The 20,570-nt window shown below is 47.8% G+C and overlaps 2 protein-coding genes across 5 annotated transcripts in view; one reads left to right on the top strand and one right to left on the bottom strand.

The window, feature by feature from the left end:
* Positions 1–701: 701 nt before the first annotated feature.
* On the bottom strand, positions 702–18,016 carry VPS26B (VPS26 retromer complex component B). The gene is made up of 6 exons (XM_053269400.1): positions 16,767–18,016; positions 11,343–11,499; positions 10,160–10,324; positions 8,862–9,037; positions 7,464–7,606; positions 702–6,383 (listed from the first exon to the last, which is right to left on the bottom strand). Exons 1-6 carry the CDS (start codon positions 16,987–16,989, stop codon positions 6,237–6,239), a joined length of 1,011 nt encoding a protein of 336 aa, XP_053125375.1. The 5' UTR covers positions 16,990–18,016; the 3' UTR covers positions 702–6,236.
* Positions 18,017–18,211: 195 nt separating this feature from the next.
* NCAPD3 (non-SMC condensin II complex subunit D3) overlaps positions 18,212–20,570 on the top strand; it is a 44,951-nt gene continuing 42,592 nt past the window's right edge. For all 4 annotated transcript variants that reach the window (XR_008311150.1, XM_053270188.1, XM_053270190.1 and 1 more), the window contains exon 1: positions 18,212–18,325. Coding sequence is in view for 3 of the 4 variants with exons in the window: in XM_053270188.1 (XP_053126163.1) it covers positions 18,265–18,325 (61 nt within the window). In the remaining variant the exon portion in view is untranslated. The remainder of the gene's footprint in view (positions 18,326–20,570) is intronic.

Raw genomic sequence — 20,570 nt, 5'->3', positions numbered from 1 at the left:
CACGTGAGCACTGTCTGCTGGGAGGTATTCCTTTAGGGGATTGAGTCATAGCTCAGGGGTAGAGCATCTGCTTTGTATGCCCAAGGTGCCAGCTTCACTCCCTGGCAGCATCTCCAGATAGGGCTGGGGAAGACTCTTGCCTGGAACCTTGGAGAAGCTGCTGCCAGTCAGTGTAGACAAGGCTGAGCTAGATGGATCCATGGTCTGACTTGGTAGAAGGATGCTCCTATAAAATATTATTTTCAGTTAGTATATATGATTCCCAAGGCTTATCATGCTTGGGTCTCCAGATATGATTGGCTCACAACTTCCATCATCCCCAGCCCCGGTGACCAAAATCCAACAATATCTGGAGACCCACACACGAGTCTCTCACACACCTCATAGAGCAAAAAAATAAAGAATAAAATAATAAATAAATGTCAACAGTAAGACCAAAAGGCCATGAAGTACAAGAGGCACAGCTGATGACAATTCTGCGTAAAGCAAACATGTATACAGTGTGAGACAATTTTGCAAAAACAGTACTGGTGCCTCTAAGCATTACCTACACCCCGTAGAGTGAGATGTAAGATCAGCAGGGAGAATTCTCAGGCAGAGATGGTCTCCCACACACATCCTTTTATTTTTATGTCAGATGCTTGAAGGTGGGTGGGGGGAGGAATTACACCCCACCCCAAAAAGATGCAACAACACTCAACCACTGAAAGCCTAGTATGGCTCCTTTTTAATTGGAGAGAAAGAAAAAAACCTCCCATCATTTAAAAATACAACCATTTAAAAGACGATGAATTCAGAAACATGTAAACAATGCGGAGGCTTCAAATGTACAAGTTGCACTGCTTAACTGAGTACTTGTTGAGTCCCCACCACCCCTACGGAGCTTTCCGGAAGAGCAGACAGCCAGGTCAAATATGGGCTCATCTTCCATGCCATCTTGTACTAGAGATGAACTTTAACATGGCTTTTTCTAGGAATGATCAGAGGTGGTGGAAAGGGCATTGATATAACTGGAGAGGATTTCGTGGAAACGGATCTCGAGCGGAGGGGAAGTTTAGACAGGTGCACCAGAGGTATTCGGAGGGGTTTGCATCAAAACAAGTTGGTTGAAGTTAGCACACGATATAAAATGTGTCACAGTTCTGAATAATTTTCTCTGCTCATATTAGTCATGAAGAGAAGATGATAACCTATGCAGGGGATGAAAGCCCTGAAAAATCGTAACTTTTCTGAAGATTTCGCAAATCTTAATTTTGAAAATCTTAACTCAAGAGACACTTTTTGTGGCTTCTGAGATTTCACAAAGTAGCCAGCGACCTTCAACCATATTTTTGCAATTGCAAGGGTAAAGAAGTCACTTTAAATAACAAAAAGAAAATGAAAGCAAAAATCCTCAGGAACCTTTGTTTTAACACTTGCGACCACATCTGGTGCTTTTTCTGCACGTCTGTGGAATCAAGGCGTGCAGACCTTTCAAACTGCTTATACAGGGTTCAGTAAGAAAATGTGATGCTTGAGGAACAGGCAAACTAACACAGCATCCCTAATACAGCAAAGGTTAAGAGCCACCAATCTATATACAACATGAGAATATGGTATTAACTTAAAAACAAAAACTTAAGGATTCATCGCCTAAATGCTGACAAACTTCGCCTTTCAATTCAAAGTTGCCACCAGACATATGTACAATTGGAAAATATTTGCTTGGAAAAAAATTACACACACACATTTCGTTTCACATTTAGATTTCTCTGTAGTCCTGAAGAACAGGCACCGTGCATATAGAACCATCAGTTAAGAAATCCATGTATGGGCAACAAGAGACAGCCAGCACAGCATGATTCTCAATCTGGAAGGATGTTTGGATGATCACCAGTCAATGGTTAAAGTTGTTATGGACACAATGGGAAATTTTATCACCAGTTTGACACAGCAAAGACATCACATCCGAAAGAGGAACTAGAGAAGGGCAGTGATGGTTTAGGACAGGGTTGCTCAAATTTGGGTCCTCGTATGTTGGCTGAGGATGGTAGAAGTTGTAGTCAAACATCGGGGGACTCAAGTTTGAGAAACCCTTGGTTTAGAAGAATTAGCTGTTCTCTCTTCCTTGATGTCTCAAAGTAACCACCTTTTGCTTCAATCTAGGGAAGAAGGTTTTCCGACTTCGATACTGGTTTCTTGCATCCAAAGACCAAGGAAGTGTCATAAAAACAGTCCTGCTGGATCAGACTCCAAGCCTATGTAGCCCAGCATCCTGTTTCCTACCGTGGCCCACCCAATGCCCCTAAGAAGCTCACAGGCAGGAGATGAAGGCATGCCCTCTCTCCTGCTGTTGCTCCCCAGCAAATAGTGTCTTCCCTGCTTAGCGCAGGCACGGCAAACATGAAAAATGTTCACAGAGTAGGAGGTGATGGATGCCCCTGGCACATCGGAGAACTCCCTAGCTAGACAAAGGAGTATCTCTATGCGCCCGTCAATGATCAAAGCGTGAAACTAAAACTCACTTTGGCAAGTAGAAAGAGAGATCTCATTATGGACAGGAAACTTATTCCAAAAGAAACAGGATCTAAGGCATCCTCCTACTCATTACAACTGCCAGTGGATTCTCTCATGCATTCAATATTTGTGGAAGAGCTGGAGTGAAATCTTGCTCCAGCTCCTGCAGCTGTGAATGCACCAAAGAGTCCATGAACCTGGCCCACAAATTTTGGCCATCTGTGCCATTTTGGGCTGAAGATGCTTATTGTGATTGTTTTGCAACGTCTCTCCCGCAAGAGATGGGGAAACAGACAATAGCCTTGTTGCACTTACTGCTTTCTGAGTGCTATTACCCCTTCTTTATCCCTACCCCCACTAAACAATTTGCATAAAATTGCAGTCATTTTAGAGTTACAATTGCAGATGTGAAATCTGGACCATCAAGAAAGAAGCACATAAAAAACTGGGAGCCTTTGAGATGTGGTGTCTCAGAAGAATACTCAAGATTAAATAGACCAGCCGAACAACAAATGAAGTACTCCGAAAAGCAAAAACACAAACAAATGATACAGACCAATCAAGAGACGTAAACCAGAGAATTGTGGACATATCCTCAGAGGAGTAAATTATCAAATACCACCACTAACAGTAGAAGGAAAGCTAGCAGGAAAATGATCAAGAGGAAGGAGGAAGAAGGGGTGGATCGATGACCTGAAAGAATGGCTAGAAATGGACACAGAAGAAATCATCCACAATTCTAGGGACTGAGATCTATGGCTTTTGCTGGCCACCAACCCCCCACATGAAGAGAAGCAGACATTTCTGCACAGAGCAAAGGTGAAGGTAACGGTTAGGGTAACAATGAACAAATTGTCATATTTTCCCCATGAAGTAATCTTTCGAGGACAATTTGCAGTTCCATTCTTCTGGTAACATCCATACAATTTTACTGTAATTGTGTTTTTAATTTTTTTTAAAAAACAAACTTTGAGAACACTCGTGTGAAATTGGCCACTGTAGGCTCAGTGGTCAGGACAATAAAAGCATGATAGCACACCAAAAGCTGAAAATACTGCAATGCTATCATCTATTTTCCATCCCTAGGGGTGCAGACCGTGTCAGAAATCACAATGAACACTCACCCCTACGAATGGTACTGGACACCCCAGCTGGCTCATGTCGCTTTCGGTCTGTCAAGTGACAGAAACCTCCCTAACCATGTCTGTGCAGAATAAGCAATGAAAGACAATAATAAAGCTTGCTCCAATCCACCATGACGTATATACCAAGACAGCAGCTTAAAACATAAATCTTAAAAGTGCTGAAGTCAGAAGGCAAATTATAGAAATGTTTCCTATGCTATTACATTATCTAAAGTAGAACAGTTTCATTTGCAAAGAGGGGAGAAGAGCTGTTTCTCGAAATCACAAGTTTCTGATTCTTTGGAATCAAGATTCAGTATTTTAGGTCCACTCCTGCGAGAGAAAGCGAACATTTATCACAAATGGGGTGGAAGTGGGGAGGCAGCGACTGAGGCGATCTGTAGACAAGTTCAATGATCAATTAGCAAAAGAGCGACCCATGCTTACATGACAATACACACCTATTTACTCTGCAAGCCTATTTGTTCAAATTACTTCCAAGTTTATGCCCGTTTGCTGTAGTGGGAGGGGGGCAGACCCTTTGCATTGGGGGTACGGTTTTCCAGGTCAGGGGCACTTAGGAACTTGTGGCCAAATGCTGGGTGATGGCAGTGTTCCCCAAACGTCCAGTAGCCAAAGCCCACTTTTTCTGAATTAAAAGGGAATCCATGGGATTCTTGCATCCCAAAAGGTTCCCTTGCAGGCAGGGTCAACCACTGCTGTTTCAGGGCAGCAGCACAGCAATAGAGCACCCATTTGGATGCAGATGGTCCCAAGTTCAATCCCCAGGCAGCCCCAGTCAAATGATCTCAGTTAGGAGATCCAGCGAAAGACGTCTCCCATTTCAAATCTCAGGCCAGACGGACCAGATTAGCCAGGACCAAAAATGGTGGCCATAAGTACCATCTCGGGACGAATTCTCGTCGTGGTTTTTGGCAACATCTATCCGGCTAAAGATCAGAAATAGATGATAGCACTGTTGCACTAGCAGCTGTATGTGTGTCATCACCCCTTCCTTATCCCTTATTCTCGCCGCAGGCTCCAATAGATACTATTACTACTTGCCTACTCCAAACCATTAGCATAAAATTGCAGTCATTTTTGCACAGGGGAAAGGCTCCAGGGAACAATGAACCAGTTATTGTGCTCTGCCCAGGGAGTCACCTTTGGAGAACATTCCTGCCAATCTCCATTTCCATCCCACTGACAACATCTATGACCTTTTATACTAGCTTTTGGTGTTTTTAAAACTTTTAACACACCCTTGTAAGTCTGGCCACTGCAGCTCCAAAGGCTGGAACAATACAAGCATGAGAACACGCTGAAAGCTAGAAGGGCTAACATGCAATCACCTCTTTTCCATCTCTAGTCACCTTGTCAAAAACCAAAATGAGCATACCCTGCGCCCACAGATGGTCCTGATCACCCCAGCTGGCAGAATAACCCCCTTTGGGCTAGATGGACTGTCCCTTTCCGATGAGGCGGAGATGAAATGGCCTCCCCGCCCCGGACTTTTGCTGCCCTACTGGCAACACTTCCCAAATCAGGCTGTGAGAGCAGAGTACTGTACTCAATACCCTAAATCAATCAAAACTGGAGTGGGTCCAAAGCTTTAGTGTAGAGCATCTGCTCTGCTTGCAGAAGGTCCCAGGTTCAAACTGCCAGTCAGTGCAGAGACCATACTGAGCTAGATGGACCAAGGGTCTGACTCAGTATACGGCATCTTCCTACTGCAAGGCCAAAGCACCTATTGAGGAGGTGGCCTGTCGCACCTCTGTTGGACTGACTGCTCTGGCCTGGCCTCCCTCCTCAGGTGTGAGTGGCTGCTATTTACGGAATGATTAAAAAGCAGCCAGCCCCATCACACGCTGACAGGAACAGCTACCCCTTCCCAAACTGCAGAAGTACATCTTTGAGGGGGTAAGAGTGAAGCGTGGCTCAGATTACAAGAGGTGCGTTCCCGCACCTCTTGGAAATTTGGGGAATACTAGACCAGTGCTGTAGCAGTGCCCTCGCCAAGCCCCTTTTGAACTACAACTCCCATCATCCCCAGCCACAGCAGCCAATAGTCAGGGATGATGGGAGCTGTAGTCCTGCAGGAGGGCAGAAGCTGTGCAGCCCTGCGCTCGACGAAGAGCATCTTTGCACATGTATGCTCAATGCACCTTTGAGCCCCTCCAGCGCCTTTTCCAAAAGGGGGAAGAGTTCTTCTGTTGCTCTTAATAAAAACCTTGAATGTACAATCTCAACTAAGGAAGGTCAATGTCTACATTTTTTAAAAAGTGCTTTTTAGCGTCGTGTCTGAGAACACCCAGCGCCTCTCTGCCATTCCTCTCACACTTATGAAGCATCTGAGCTGCCCCGCCGAGAAACGGAAAGGGGCAAGCCTTGCACCTGCCACTGCATCTACTCTCTCCCCATCCTGCAAGCTGCTAGTCCTCAGGAGAAAAGGAATGAAGTGAGGGGGGAAACACACACACACGCGCACACACACCCAACCCAACAGATGATTTGTGTTCTCAAGTCTCTGTTGAAAAGATCCGTTCTGTGTTCTCCTTCTTTGCCTGCGTCTCCAGGCCTTGACCACAGTGGCAGAAGCCTCACACAGGGAGCTTCTCACTGACGACCGTTGTTCTCTGCAGGCTGGCTGGCCATCCGGCTCTCTGTCTGGGAGGACGTCCCTTCAAACCGCTGGGAGGCAATCGCGGCCTGATGGGACATGCTCTTCCGCACAATGTCCCCTTTGCGCCACAGCACCACCTCCTGCGCAAAAAGGAGAGGCGGGTTACTTGGTTTGGACCAGTAACAGGCAGAAACCCAACAGGTGCAGTGTCCCTCACAACTGCTTCCGATCTGGAGGAAATAAGCACCTGTTGCTATCCTATGGGTCAACTCATAGGAGAATGCCTCTAGCAACACAGTGATGCTTCAAAAGATGCTTCAGACCCTTGTTAACTGGGCCAAGGAGCACCATTTAACGTTGCTGTCTCATATTTAGCAGGGGGAGGGTGACTGTCCCTATACAACCCCAATACAACATCCCTCCAGTGGTGGTTACCAGTGTCTACCATATGTTTCTTTTTAGACAGTGAGCCTCTCTGGGACAGGGAAACATCTTATTATTTAGGTTTCAATGTGTAAACTGCTTTGAGAATTTTTGCTGCAAAGCAGTGTATAAATAGATATCCGTAATAGTCGTATTCTTTTCCACTTAAGCGGAGGACCTCGTGGAAGGACTGGCCAATAAAATGCCGTTGGAAAGGTGGCACATGGTTATCAGCTGTTTCCCCTCACTCGTCTTCCCCAAATATGGAAAAATGTAGATTGATCTGACAGCGTTCTCCCAGTCCATCTCAACTGGAAGCCAATATAGTACATTCAAAACTTATAAACAAGGAGGGATGTCCCCTTTCTATCCTTGGGAAGGAAAACTGAAGGATTATAGGATGCTTGCTTAGAAAATTATGTATGTATGTATGTATGTATTGTTTGCTTTATATACCGCTGTTCATTAAAATTCTCTCAAAGCAGTTCACAATACTGTATAGTTAAACTAATAAACCATTCAAATACAAAAAAGTAGAGATATTCATAGAAATAGAAAAATAATCTCTATTTTAAAAAAAATTTCAAGTCCTTGACTTGAAGGCAAAAGAAACGGATGGTCCACAGGATTCAGCCTCTTTTATTAGAAAAAGAATGCGACCGTGTGGGGTGGAGAGAACCAGGAGAGGAGGAGTCCCTTGTACTTGTGGAACTCCTTCCTACAGAATTTCACTCTTGCTTGCCGGATTAAGAGGCAACGTGCAGAATGCCCAGGCACAATATCCCACCCTCCCTCACCTGCTGCTTAAAATAGCGCCGTTCCTCCTCGTCGATCAGGACCAGGTTGAGGTAATAGCGCACCGAGAACTTCTTGTTGATGTCTCTCATGGTTGGCGTCAGCTCGTAGCCAGCTAGGAAGAGCCTGATAGGGATGGATTCCCCTGCAAAGGAAGGCAAAACAGAGCCTCTAAGTGGAACATGACATAAATACTGTCATCCCTCACCAACCGCAAGAGTTCCATTCCCGGAAAACCTCACGGTTGGCGAGCAATTGAAAAGCATTGGAGACAGGGGGCGTTAGGGGAATCGCATCTGCAAAAGGTCAAAAAAATGCAGGGGAAAATGACCCCCCCAAAAACCACCCGGAACCCCTTTAAAACTCTACTGGTCAGCAAGAGGAGTGAGGGGAGACCCCCAGAAATCACCCTGCGCCCCCCAAAACTGAAAAAAAAAAATCCCCCCTCTTACAAGAAAATCTCGCCAAACCGCAGATACTCAGGTCGCGGTTGATGAGACCTGTCACAATCTCCCAGTCGCAGATACTGAAAACCAGGACTGGGAAAACCGTGGTCAGCGAGGGATGATTGTACACAGCGAGGCCATTTATAGGTTCTCATGGAGGGACAGCTGGTGTGGTGCAGTGGACAGAGTGTTGGGCTTAGAGGGCTGGAGACACGGGTCCCAATTTCTGTTTAGCCACGAAAGCCAGTGGGTGACTTTGAAACTGGTGACACACTTCCAGCTAAACAAGTTCATAGCACTGTTGGGAAGATAAGAGGAGGACGCCCCATCTACACTACCCTGAATTATTTGGAGGATTCATAGTGAAAGTTTTAGATACCTTTCTCCCTCAGAAGGGGTTCTGACTGTCTTGAAGGAGTATTCTACACCATGAGTAATTTCCTGCTCATTTTGTCCCAAGCCCTCCTCCCCCCACCTCACCACTGAGTTCCATTAGCTCCGCCCACCTGGTTGTCTGTTAACTGTCCTCTGAATCCACAAACATTCTGCTCCACTGAGTTACAATGGGGCAGTTGTGGCCTCATTTCCCCCCTTCAGAACCGACATATCTGCGTGCTGCCCCAAGTATGCCGGTACCTCCCTCTCACACAGAGGTGCTCCAGTTAGATCATAACATCTCCAGCTCTTTCAAAAATAGATATAAGATTATATATTTTGCTCGCTTCCACATCCTTGGCCTCACATGCCTATGGTTCTTCCCAAGACCTCTGTTCGACTTCGACTTCCCTTGTCCAAGATACACACCAAAAGAAACAGAGGATTCTAAAGAACTAATTTTGGACCTCTCCTCCCCCCCCCCCCCCGCCGCCCAGATTTTGGAAACGCAGGAGGAGACAGCTCTAGGCTAGAGGGACCAAGGAAGCCTGAGGCACCTTCTGGTGAATTCCTCCTCACCTCTCACCGGTGCTCCATCCATGATCTCATATTTCGCTATTGTATCATTTTCGTGGTAGACATTGGGTCCGGTTCCTGTGGTTTCCCTCTTGATGATGTCGATCTCCATGTGTTTGATCTTGATTCGCACTAGCAGGAAGTAGATCTTCCCGACAATCACGTCTTTTAAATGGTATCTGATGCGAGATCACCAGCAAGTTAGTATGACAGATTGGAGAAGAGGCATTCACCAACAGTTCCTCAGTGAGGGTCTGGGGGATGCCTTACAACTACACTATGCCGTGACATACCAGCACTCAAGAGAGGCATTCTGGGGGAGCACTGCTGGTCTCCAAGGCTATTTCTTGGCTACATTTGAACACCATCTTTCTAACAATGCAGTCAAGGAGGTTCCAGTACCCCAAACGGTGGCTTACGACTGAATAAACACAACACAGAAGGCAAGAGAGATGAGAAAGGAAGAGGGCAAGAGCAGATACAGGTACAAACCATTATGTATCAACCAGGCAGAATGGTTAATCTAGTCTAGGAGATGGTTCTGGGTGAGAAGGTTTGGTACTTCCAGTTAAAAAAAACACACCTCTGCTCAAGGGCTGCTGCCTGTCAGAGTAGACAGTAATGGGATAGATGGACCAAAGGTAAGACTCAGAAAAGGGCAGCTCCGTAAACAGCCATTGGCCCCAGTTCAGCAGGTGCAGAGGGGCTTCAAGATCTCACCTCTGAGATGCAGGTAGGTGAAAGGACCACCAACAGAGGTTGTTTGGGGAGAGGAGAGGCCAAAGGGAGGAGAGCTGGTCTTGTGGTAGTGAGTATGAATTCCCCCGTGCTAAGCAAGGTCCACCTTGGTTTGGGTGACTACACGCGAGTGCGGTAAGATATTCCCATTAGAGGATGGCATCATAGTTCCAAGGAAAAGCATCTGCCTGCTTGCATACAGAAGATCTGAGATTCACTTCTCGGCATCTCCAGGTAGGGCTGGGAGAGACTCATTCCTGCAACCTTGGAGAAGCCACTGCCAGTCTATGTAGACAATCCTGAGCTAGCTGGACCAAGAGTCTGTCTCGGTATGCAGCATCCTATCTTCCTAAAGAAGTGGGTCCCAAGCCACAATAAACTGTAGCTGGGGATGATGGAAGTTGTAGTTCAGCTACATCTGGAGGAACCCAGTTTGGGAACCCACTGTCCCAAAGGGCACTTGGTCCCATTTGAGCCAGCAAAAGGAGCCTCACCTCTGACCCAATCGTGGCTACGGCAGGTAATCAAACCAGCTTCAAATACCCAAGACAGCAGAGACTTACTTGGACTTATTGTACTCAAACTCAATGTGCAGGCAGTCTTCAATCCCCACCTCCATCTTGATGGAGGAGTTGAGTTCCGGGTACGTGCTTAGCGTGTGGACAACAATGTCCATCTCCTTCACGACATCGTTCAGCCTGCGGCTCACAGTCGCGCGAAGGAAATACCTGCAAGGAAGGGGAGACACGTTCCTCAGGCTAGCGAGTCCCTAGCGACTTTAGAATATACATTTACTCAGTTGCTCTATGTCAAATAGGAGTGCTGTAAAAACAACTCTGCTCTCCCCTTTGAGTGCCTTTCCCTTTTGCCTTCCTCCTTTCTTTATGGGGGGCTCCCTGAACACAACAGAGCAAGATGGCCACTCTCAGGTGCCGTGCTGTGACATAGAAAGGTCTACTGCCTACCCTGGAACAGTGTTGCCTGTAACAAGGATTCCCAGACGATGTTGACTATAACTTCCATCACCCCCAGCCGTAATTGCTTTTAGCAGGGGATGATGGGAGTTGTAGTCAACAACTTCTGGGAATCCCTGATACAGGGAACACTGCCCTAGGGTTTCCGTTTTCTACCAGAGCCACCATCTAGATGCCTCCATCCGCTGTGTTTGAGCATCTATCTATCGCTCGCTCGATCAATCATATTTTTATACCGCCTGATATGTACATCTCTAGACGGTGTACAAAATTTAAAAGACTATTTAAAAGTCAACACAGATTAAAATACATGGGACACAATTAAAACAATAGTATAAAACAGTTACTGAAACAAATTATTAAAATTAATTCTAATTAAAAGCTTGCGAGAACAGGAGAGCCTTGAGGGTCTTCCTGAAAACCAACAGAGAAGGGGATGCTCTGATTTCAGCAGGGAGCATATTCCAAAGCCCTGGGGCAGTCAGAGAAAGCCTGGTCTCGGGTCGCCACCAAACGAACTGGTGGCAACTATAACCGGACCTCTCCAGAAGATCATAAAAGGTGGCAGGGATCATGACAAAGGAGGCACTTTCTTAAATAGCCTGGATCCAAGCCGTTAAGGGCTTTATAGTTAATAACCAGCACTTTGTATTTCACCCGGAAACATATCAGCAGCCAGTGCAGTTCAAACCTTTGCTGATTGCCAGAAGGAAAAGGCAAAATGTGGGAGCGGTTTTAGAGGAACAAGCCCCGACAGGAAACAGAGGTTCACCTTAATTTGACATTCTGCCCAGTGTACGACTCGTACGGCTTCTCCACATGCGTGAATTCAAAGTCAAAAGTCTGGGACTGGGTGAATTCGCCCGGACGGGCCAAGTCCTTCACCAGGGACACAAACTCATGGTGGTTCCCTCGGTCGTAATATAGCTCTAGAAGAGAAAGACATTTGGTAGAATACCACACAAGGCAGACCTACAACAACAACAACAAATATTTATATACCGCTTTTCAACAAATGTTTCCAAAGCGGTTTACAGAGAGAAATCATATATAAATAAGATGGACACTCCACATGCCACACTGGACACCCCACCTGCTGGGCTTTCTTTCCCTCCTAGGAATCTTGGAAACTATAGTTAAGAGCATAAGAACAGCCCTGCAACCTCCTGTTTCACACAGTGGCCCACCAGATGCCTCCGGAGAGCCCACTGACAAGAGGTATGTGCATGCCCTCTCTCCTGCTGTTGCTCCCCTGCAACTGGTACTGAGAGGCACTGTGTCTCTGAGGCTGGAGATAGTTCTGTAATGGAGTATGGGAACTCTAACAAGTGTGGGGCTTAGGTGCTTTTGGCTGCATAGAAAGGGGAGAATGATTTTTAAAAGATGCATATGTTTTTTAACTTTTAAACAGATTTGCATTTTTTTCTTATATTCCAACTGGCTATTTGTATTGTTTTAACTGTTTAATAGTTCTGTATTTTTTTTATTTACTGTAAAACACCTTAAGATTATTTTACTAAAAGGAAGCATATACATCTAAAAATCCATAAATATAGATAAAATAATGGCATTAAACGGAAGCAAAATCACAGTAAGCAACGTGTACTTCAAAACCAGAAGAAATGTGCTCTTTCTCCAGATTACACCGGCTGATTTTACAAGCTCTAAAACCAGCCTTGTGATTTTCAACGTCCGGGATTTAACAACACCGAAGTTCAAAGACCAAATTTGGATTGCACACCACATGATCTCTAGGATAAAGTTACCTTCGTGTGTCTGTGTAAAGAGTACCCAGGTCCGATCCTCTGCTCTCGCTAGACACAGCAAGCAGCCAGACGTGACTGGGACTTGAGAAGCAATGGGGACGGAATTCTGGTCTCTGTCCTCAGTCAGGGGGACAAGGGCCAGTGAGTGGCTGGACTGCTTCTATCCCAGCAAAAACACCCGGCAAGGGAAGATCTTCCTGACCCCAGCTGGATGTACCTTCTATTTATTTAACATCCCACCTTTCCACCTCCAAAGCTGAAGAGCTCAAGGCAGCTTGCATAACAGAACCCAACAAAGCAATAATAAATCTACCTTATTCCAAAACCAAACCAAACCAAAGGAGGTCTTCCTTGTTTCAGGTTTCATCCAGTGGCTGCCAGCTGGCATCATCAAAACACATTTCAAACTGTGATTTCAGCCAAGAGGTCCCATGCCCTCAGTTACAGCAGGGAAAGGCAGGGATTGACAAATTTTGACTGGGCTAAGTACGGTAGCCAAGATCTGTGGCTGCCAAGTTCCCTCCCCTTTGCTAAGCAGGGTCAGCCCTGGTTCCATATGAATGGGAGACGGCATGTGTGAGCACTGTAAGATCTTCTCCTTAGGGGATGGAGCTGCTCTGGGAAGAGCAGAAGGTTCCAAGTTTCCTCCCTGGAAGCATCTCGAAGATACGACTGAGAGAGCCTCCTGCCTGCAACCTTGGAGAAGCTGCTGCCAGTCTGTGTAGACAATACTGAGCTAGATGGAGCAATGGTCTGATTCTGTATAAGGCAGCTGCCTATGTTCCTATGACTCGGAGGAGGGGCAGGATTCAGCTCTCATTTCATAGATGGAGGTTGAACCCAGGGCCTTCTGCATACAAGCAGATGCTCTACCTCTCAGCTGCAGCCTCATCCCTTAAGGGGAATACTTTACAGCAGACAGTGCTCATATAATCACTCATCCAAATGCAAACCAAAACAAACCCTGCTTATGAAAGGGGACAATTCATGCTCATGAATGCAAGAATGGCTCTCCGCTCAGTCCTGATGAAGGAAAGAAGGGGCACAAATCCCTCTTCCTACTTCTGCCTTCCAAAGTGAGAGACCCACTCAGCCTCTCCATTGGGTTCTCTGTATGAACTGGAGGACCCATAGGAAGCTGCCTTAGACAGAGTCAGACCATCGGTCGATCTAGCTCAGAACTGTCTACACCAGGGATTCTCAACGTTGGGTCCCCAGCTGTTACTGGACTTCAACCCCCAAAATCCCCAACCAAAGGCCGCTGGAGCTAGGGATTGTGGGAGTTGAAGTCTAATAACATCTGGGGACCCAACGCTTTGGGAACTTTTGTAAACGGCTTTGGGAACTTTTGTCGAAGAGCAGTATATAAATATTTGTCGTTGTCAGCATGGTCTACACTGATTGGCAGCAGCTCTCTAAGGTTTCAGGCAGTATCTCTCCCAGCCCTACCTGGAGATGCTGCCAGGGATGGAACCTGGGACCTTCTGCATGCAAAGCAGATGCTCCCCCACTGAGCAATGGGTTAGTAAATAACTACCCAGACCCCTCCAGGCTGATGAGTTGCCACTGCCACCAGCACATCAAGACAGTTAGATATCAAATCTGAGAGGATGGATCAGAATGAAATGAAAGACTTCAAATATCTGGGTGCTTCCTAATAAACAGAGGCAGGAAAAACAGGTCGCCAGAGAACTCTGGCCAGGAAGGGGATAAGAGATCCACCCACACACTCAGGCTGAGGGAATCAGCCAATCACATACAACAGGAGATTTGAAATAAATGCCAGAGAGCCAGGAGAAATGTCAGCATAATTAACAGGCATCTGGGATGCTCCTCCAGAATTTAGAACACAGGCATGCTTAGCAAGTAAGAATGCTCCATACCCTGAGAACAAAGAGAGGATCTGGTACCTTGGCAGTAGAAAAGTAGGCTTATTCACATGACCATTTACTGGGTGGGACAAGCAGCCTACCCAGATTTGCGAGCATCCGCAGGATAGGGCAAGTATGCCCTCGCCAGATTGTGTCCCCAGCTGTGAAGAGAGTAGGAGGAAAAACCACCCTACCCAGCTGGGGCTTAGCAGGCAATCGTGCTCCCCGCCTCCTGCCTTGGTTTTTACTTGCACACAATCAGAAACCGGAACTGTGCACAGCTCCCAAAGCTGGGTAGGATGCTTGTCCCACCCAGGTGATGGTTGTGCAAACAAATCCAGGTACTGTTCCTAATTGTGTTAAGAGCACATATCCCAAAGATGCATGTGCTGAAGGCAGCCAGCAACCAATTCACACAATCAAACCAGAATGCCGATGAGATCGTTTGATCTCACAGGCGCCAGGGAGCCATGGCACCGAGAAACTTAATCATGATGCCTAGACCGGAATATATCCAGAGGTGGCTTTATTTAACAAAATCTTCCTGTTCTGAATATGTTCCTTGTAAAGGAGATAAAGAGAAGCACATCTGCCTTCCCCCTTCACAATGCCTGTCAATCAATCCTGCAATTTCTCAAGTGTCCACTATCCAGCTCCAAAATTTGGGGACTGGCTCCCAGGTTCAAAGAAAAATGGTCAAGGCCTGTCTTGCGGAGCCAGCCACATGGCAAAGGGGCCCTCGCAAGCATTCCACCATCAGCACAGATGACAAGCCACCTTCGGAGAATGAGTCAACACAGAGTGCGGGGTGAAGATCTCTCACAACAACCATTCCTTGCCTTCTTGAAATGCAGTAGTCACCTGAAGCTGGGGTTCTCAAACTTGGGGCCCCAGATGTTGTTGGGGTCTACAACTCCCATCATCGCTGCTGTGCAGTGTACTGGATAATGGGAGTTATAATCCAACCACATATGGGGACCCAAATTTGAGAACTCCTGACCTGAAGACTTCCTGGTTTGTGGGCCAGCACCAGTATAACCCTGTATCGTGGATTCCCAGATGATGCTGACTACAACTCCCACCAGGGCTGCAGAAATCTACTAGTCTACTAGTCTGTGACGAGTGAAAAATGATGACTGACGAGTGAAAAAAGTCTTGATGAGCAATGTACCAACACAGCTTGAAGAGTAAAATATTTTGTCTGGCTGATCAACTGAGTCAACATTCCTTCACCCCTGACTCCCACTATCCCCAGACAAGGGCTATTGCAGCTAGGGATGATGGGGGTTGTAGTCAACATTGTAAATCGCCCAGAGACGTAAGTTTTGGGTGGTATAGAAATATGCTAAATAAATAAATAAATAAATATCAGAGAATCCCTGTTACACGGGAAACTGGTCAGTATATTTCCCCCTACACTTATAAGACAGCATCAAAATAATGATGATGATGATGATTGCACATCCATCTCTTTCCCCACGTTCTGGTCAGGAAACAGGCAAGAATACCAGCCTCCCAGCCAGTGTTCCCTCTAACAGAGACTCCCAGATGTTGACTACAACTCCCAGCATCCCCAGCTGCAATAGCCTTTGCTTGGGGATTTTGGGAATTGTAGTCAACAACATCTGGGAATCCCTGTTACGAGGGAACACTGCTCCCAGCAACGCATTGCAATCAAAGATTCGCCTAAGGCCGTTTCCATGTTAACATTGCATGCTTAAAAACAACAACAAGCATTCAGCTCCATGTATGAAAGGGTAATCTGAGAGTTGACCTAGGAAGAAAAATAAAGCAAATCCCAGATGGGGAATTTGCAGAGAGGGAGGCAGGCCTAAATCTGGCAAGCTATGACTAACCCTGGTGCATGGGAAAGGCTTCTGTGGGAGAGAAATGCACACCAGGTATTGTACAGCATTTTGGGAACCAATCCGGGAGTGCAGGGCTGGAGGAGGAGAGAGTTGCTTAATGAGGCACCAGTGGGAGGGTGCGGATCCTGCAATGCTAGGAACCATTTCCACACACTGAGCATCCAGATTTAGATTCTGGAACAAGTCCTGAGAAAGGGACCCTTGAGATCTTGGGGCCGTAGCTTTGCCAAAAGCTTCTATCAGCTTTGCACACAAATTGGCGTCCGGTTCAATCCCTGCCAGCATCTCCAGGTAGGGCTGGGAAACCCTGGAAAGCACAGTGTAGTTTCTTAGTTGGGGAAGAAGGGTCTGGATTTCTGACAGAGGTTCTGTGAAGTGTTTCTGGCTTTTCATTGGGTTCACCTAGGACCTAGCACACTTCACGGAACCTCTATCAGATAAATCAGACACTTCTTCCCTGACTAAGAAATTACGGCACTGAATGCAAGAAAGTTCAAGAAATTATGGAACTGAACACCACAAGGATCACAAGACCTCTGGGGTCTGGACAGTCACCGTCAGGACCTGAAAGCAGCACCCTTCTCTTACGGTTTTCCCCAGCATATGATGTACAGATATACATTCTCTGCACATGGAGGTTCCATTCTGCCCTAACAGCCGAGAGCGGCGGACAGACCTCTCCCCCTCTTACCAATCTGCCCGATGAACTCCACCTTGATGCCTTGGTGCTCCAGCCGCTTGTTTGGGTGCTTGAGGGTGAGGATGACCCGGCCCGACACCGTCTCGCCATCATAGAAGAGGAAATATTTCTCCTTCTTGCCCTCCTCAGTCTTATGTTCTGCCCGGCGCCTGCTCTCCGCGTCGCTCAGAACCAGTTCCAACTCGGCACTCTGTCCAAAGCCAAAGAAGCTCATCTCAGCGCCGGGGAGAGGGGGCAGCACCCCACAGGGAGAGAGCGCAATGCCAACCAGGCCAGGCAGGGCGAGGAGTACCTTTGGGGATGCTGCTGCTTCTCAGTCCCAGAGAGGCGTCCAATACGGAGAGGGCGGCCCAAGCAGACAGAGCCGAAGGTGCAACCTTTTGCTGCCGGGGTGGAGAGCAGGTGCTCAGAGCAAGAGATGGGAGGCCCAGGAGGTGGGCATCCTTGAGCATGCAGAGATCTGGGTGCCAGGGAGGCAGCTTAGGACAGCGGCAATCGCCCGGTGTCGTCGGGTGACGAAGCCTCCAGACAGCTGGATTTAATGAGAGAGGGCCAGCGCAAAGGCACTACAGGGGAGGAGGGCGATGGGAAGAAGAGGGCACGGGAGGGGTGTGCCGCTTGGACCACAGACCAGAGAAAGGAAGGAAGAAGAGGAGATGCGGTCATGCGGGCGATGGAGACCACAGCTCAGGGCTGGGAATCCTGGCCCCAGGGATCGGCGGGATCCACGCAGCACTCAGCCCCGGGTTCGAGGGTGGGTGGGTGGCTCTCTCCCGACCTCCGACCGCCAATGCAGGAAAGGTGGGCGTGCAAAGGCGTGGGAGGGGGCGGCTGCAGCCCTACGACCGGTGCAACGCTGCACGCTAAAGGCAACGGGGCGCGGGGCGTGAATATTGTAGATGGGGGGTGGGGGTGGGCGGCCCAGCTCCCGCGGAGGGTGGGCAGAAGCATGCAAAGGGAGAAGGACCCTGCTTGCTCGGAGGGAGCATCCAATGCACGGGCCCACCTCCAAGGGGCTTAAAATCAAGGGGTGGGGAGTGGTGCGGGGAGCACAGGGCGGTGGGCGGGGGATCAGCCGCTGCGGGAAGGCCGGAGGAGGCTTGGGAGCCCCGTGCAGCGCGGCGCCGCAGCCTGCCTGCCCGGCCCGGCCTTTGCAAAAGCAATTCGCTGCTCGGCAGCGCTGGCAGCTGGCTGCGGAGCTCGCGCCGCGTCCCGGAGCCCAGGCCTGGCAGTGCGCATGCGTCGCGGCCCGGGGTGGGCGGGGGAGCCGGGGGACGAGCGTCCTCCCCGGCGCGTCGCCACAGCGCATGCGCCGCCTCCCGCTCTCGGGCTTCAGGGCGCTGCGCGCAGTGAGGCCGAGCGAGTTTCCCCAGCGCGCAAGCGCGGGGCGGGGCGCCACCTTCCTAGAGCCGGCGGTGATTGGCTGGCGGGGGGAGAGCGCGCCGATTGGCGGGTTCAAAAGACGGCGGCGGAAGGGGTTGCGGAGACCATGGCGGCGGAGGGGCTGCTCTGCGCTGTCGGGCGATGGGGGCTCCGCGATGTCAGCTCCAGTAAGTGTGGGGTGGGGAAGAGCCAGGCTGATGTCGCCCCCCCTCGCCAGTTCGTCGGGGGAGAGCTCGGATTCCTGGTTCTCCTCTAGGGTGGGGTAGTGAGAGACGCGCCCTGTGCAGCTCCCCCCGCCCCGCGGTATCAGGGATTCCCAGCCTCTGTTAACTACAACTCCCATCGTCCCCTGCTGCAGTGGTCTTTGTCTGTGGATGATGGGAGTTGAAGTCAGCAGCATCAGGGGATCCCCGTTGCTGCAGAGGTTCTCAAACTTGGGTCCTCCCCAGGCGTTGTTGGGTGATAACTCCCATCATCTGCAGCTACAGGCCCACTGCAGCAGGGGCTAGAGGCCACTGTGGTGGGGCATGATAATGATTGGTCCCCAGATGTTGCTGGGCTACATCTCCCAAGTTTGAGAGTCTCTGTCTTATGGGGAATGCTGCTCCTGAGCCTTTGCTATGGGAGAGTTTGGAGGGGATGCTTACTTTGATATTTATTTATTTATTTATTGTTTTATTTATTATGTTTGTACACTGCCCCAAATTTTCATCTCTGGGTGGTTTACAATAGTATAAAAGAAGTTAAAATATATACAGAAACTTAAAACAATTTAAAAATTTGACTTGTAAAGGAAGTTGGAGCTGTGTGTAATATAATACAGCATCCTAGAATGCCACAGTTGAAAGGGACCTTGGAGGCACCCTGCTTGGTGCAGGAATCTGCTGGATCATCCCTGACAGCTGGCTGTCCAGCCTGTTTGGAAACTTCTAGAGAGCCTACCACTGCATGAGGTGGGCTGTTCCACTGTCAAACAGCTCTTGCAGTTAGGAAATCCCTCCCAATGTCTAACCTAAATCTGTTTACTTCTCATGTCAACCTATTGGTTTTAGTCATCCTTCCAGGAGCAATAGTCTCTTCTGTCTTCTATTTGACAGCTCCTTAAGTATTTGAAGATGGCTCTTGTAGCTCTCTTTAGCCCTATTTTCTCTAGACTAATCATGCCCAGTTCCATCTAGGACTTGCTTTCCATATCCTTGCCATCTTGGTTGCTCTCCTCTGCACCCATTCCAGGTAATCAATGTCCTTCTTAAAATACAGGGCCCGGAACTGGAGACAGGATTCTAAGTGAAATCTGAACAGTGCAGAATAGAGTGGAAAAATTACTTCTTTTAATGCAGCTGAAGATTGCATTAGCTTTTTTAGCAGCTGCATCACACTGATGGCTCACAGTCAACATGTCCACTAAGACACATAGGTCTCTTTCGCATGTGCTGCTGGCTAGCCAGCTCCCTCCTATCCTGTATTTGTGCATTTGAATTTTCTTACCGAAGTGTAAGACTTTACATTTGAGCTCGGGTCTCTGTTGAGCCTTGTTGAACTTCATTTTGTTGCTTTTTGCCCAATATTCAAGCCTGTCCACATCAAATTGAATCATTGTGTAATTGGCCCTTGTGGAAATAGTTTGCCTAGTGCCATTCAAGTCCGCTGCTGAATGAAGTCAAAGCCGAGATTCATCCTGAGATTGCAACCTACTTTAGCATCGTGGCTGGAAGGATCAAAGCACTGGCAAGCCAAATACATTCTGTTTGGGCCTCTCTTAAATCTGGGTCTTTTCAGTCTTCACCTTTGACCTAGAATTTTAGGAGAAATTGAGCTTAGGATTGCCTGTCCTTTTCTATCCCTGTACTACCAATGTTGAATGAATAATGCTCAAAGAGTAAGGGTTATTGCTCCCTGTTCCTAGCAGTTTATAAATAGAAACATGTTTCACTGTTTGCCCTGGAACTGCAGAAACTGATGTTGGTAATTAGTTTTTAATAAGAGGTTCTAATTTATGCCTCATCCTTCCTTTTTCCACAGTCATTTAAAAAGATAATGACAGGGAAGCTCGGTGCTTATTCCTAAACTTCTGATGATTCAGTTTGCGCTCTCTTAAATAGAAAAGTGGGGAAAGGATGTATTTGGAGAAGGTGAAATATATTTTTGGTTCTCAGAATCAAGGTCTTCAAGAATTTGTTGCTCTTGATGCCCATTGTTGCCCAGCAGAACTTTGCTTCTCAGTAGTGCAACAGCAGGAAGTAGCAACAGTAGGGGACCCACTTGTTTGGGTTCAAGTTCATCACTATTTATTTAGGGGCTGCACATCTTTGGCCTTCCAGCTTTTTCTTTATCTTCTGCCACAGTGGCTAATAGTTGGGGATTGATGCAGCAGGGAAATGCTTGACTAACAAGCAGGAGGTAGCTGGTATG

The sequence above is a fragment of the Hemicordylus capensis genome, chromosome 8 (assembly GCF_027244095.1).
Source record: "Hemicordylus capensis ecotype Gifberg chromosome 8, rHemCap1.1.pri, whole genome shotgun sequence".
NCBI lineage: Eukaryota > Metazoa > Chordata > Lepidosauria > Squamata > Cordylidae > Hemicordylus > Hemicordylus capensis.
Note: the sequence above shows the minus strand (reverse complement) of the source record. Positions and strands in the feature narration are given on the sequence as shown.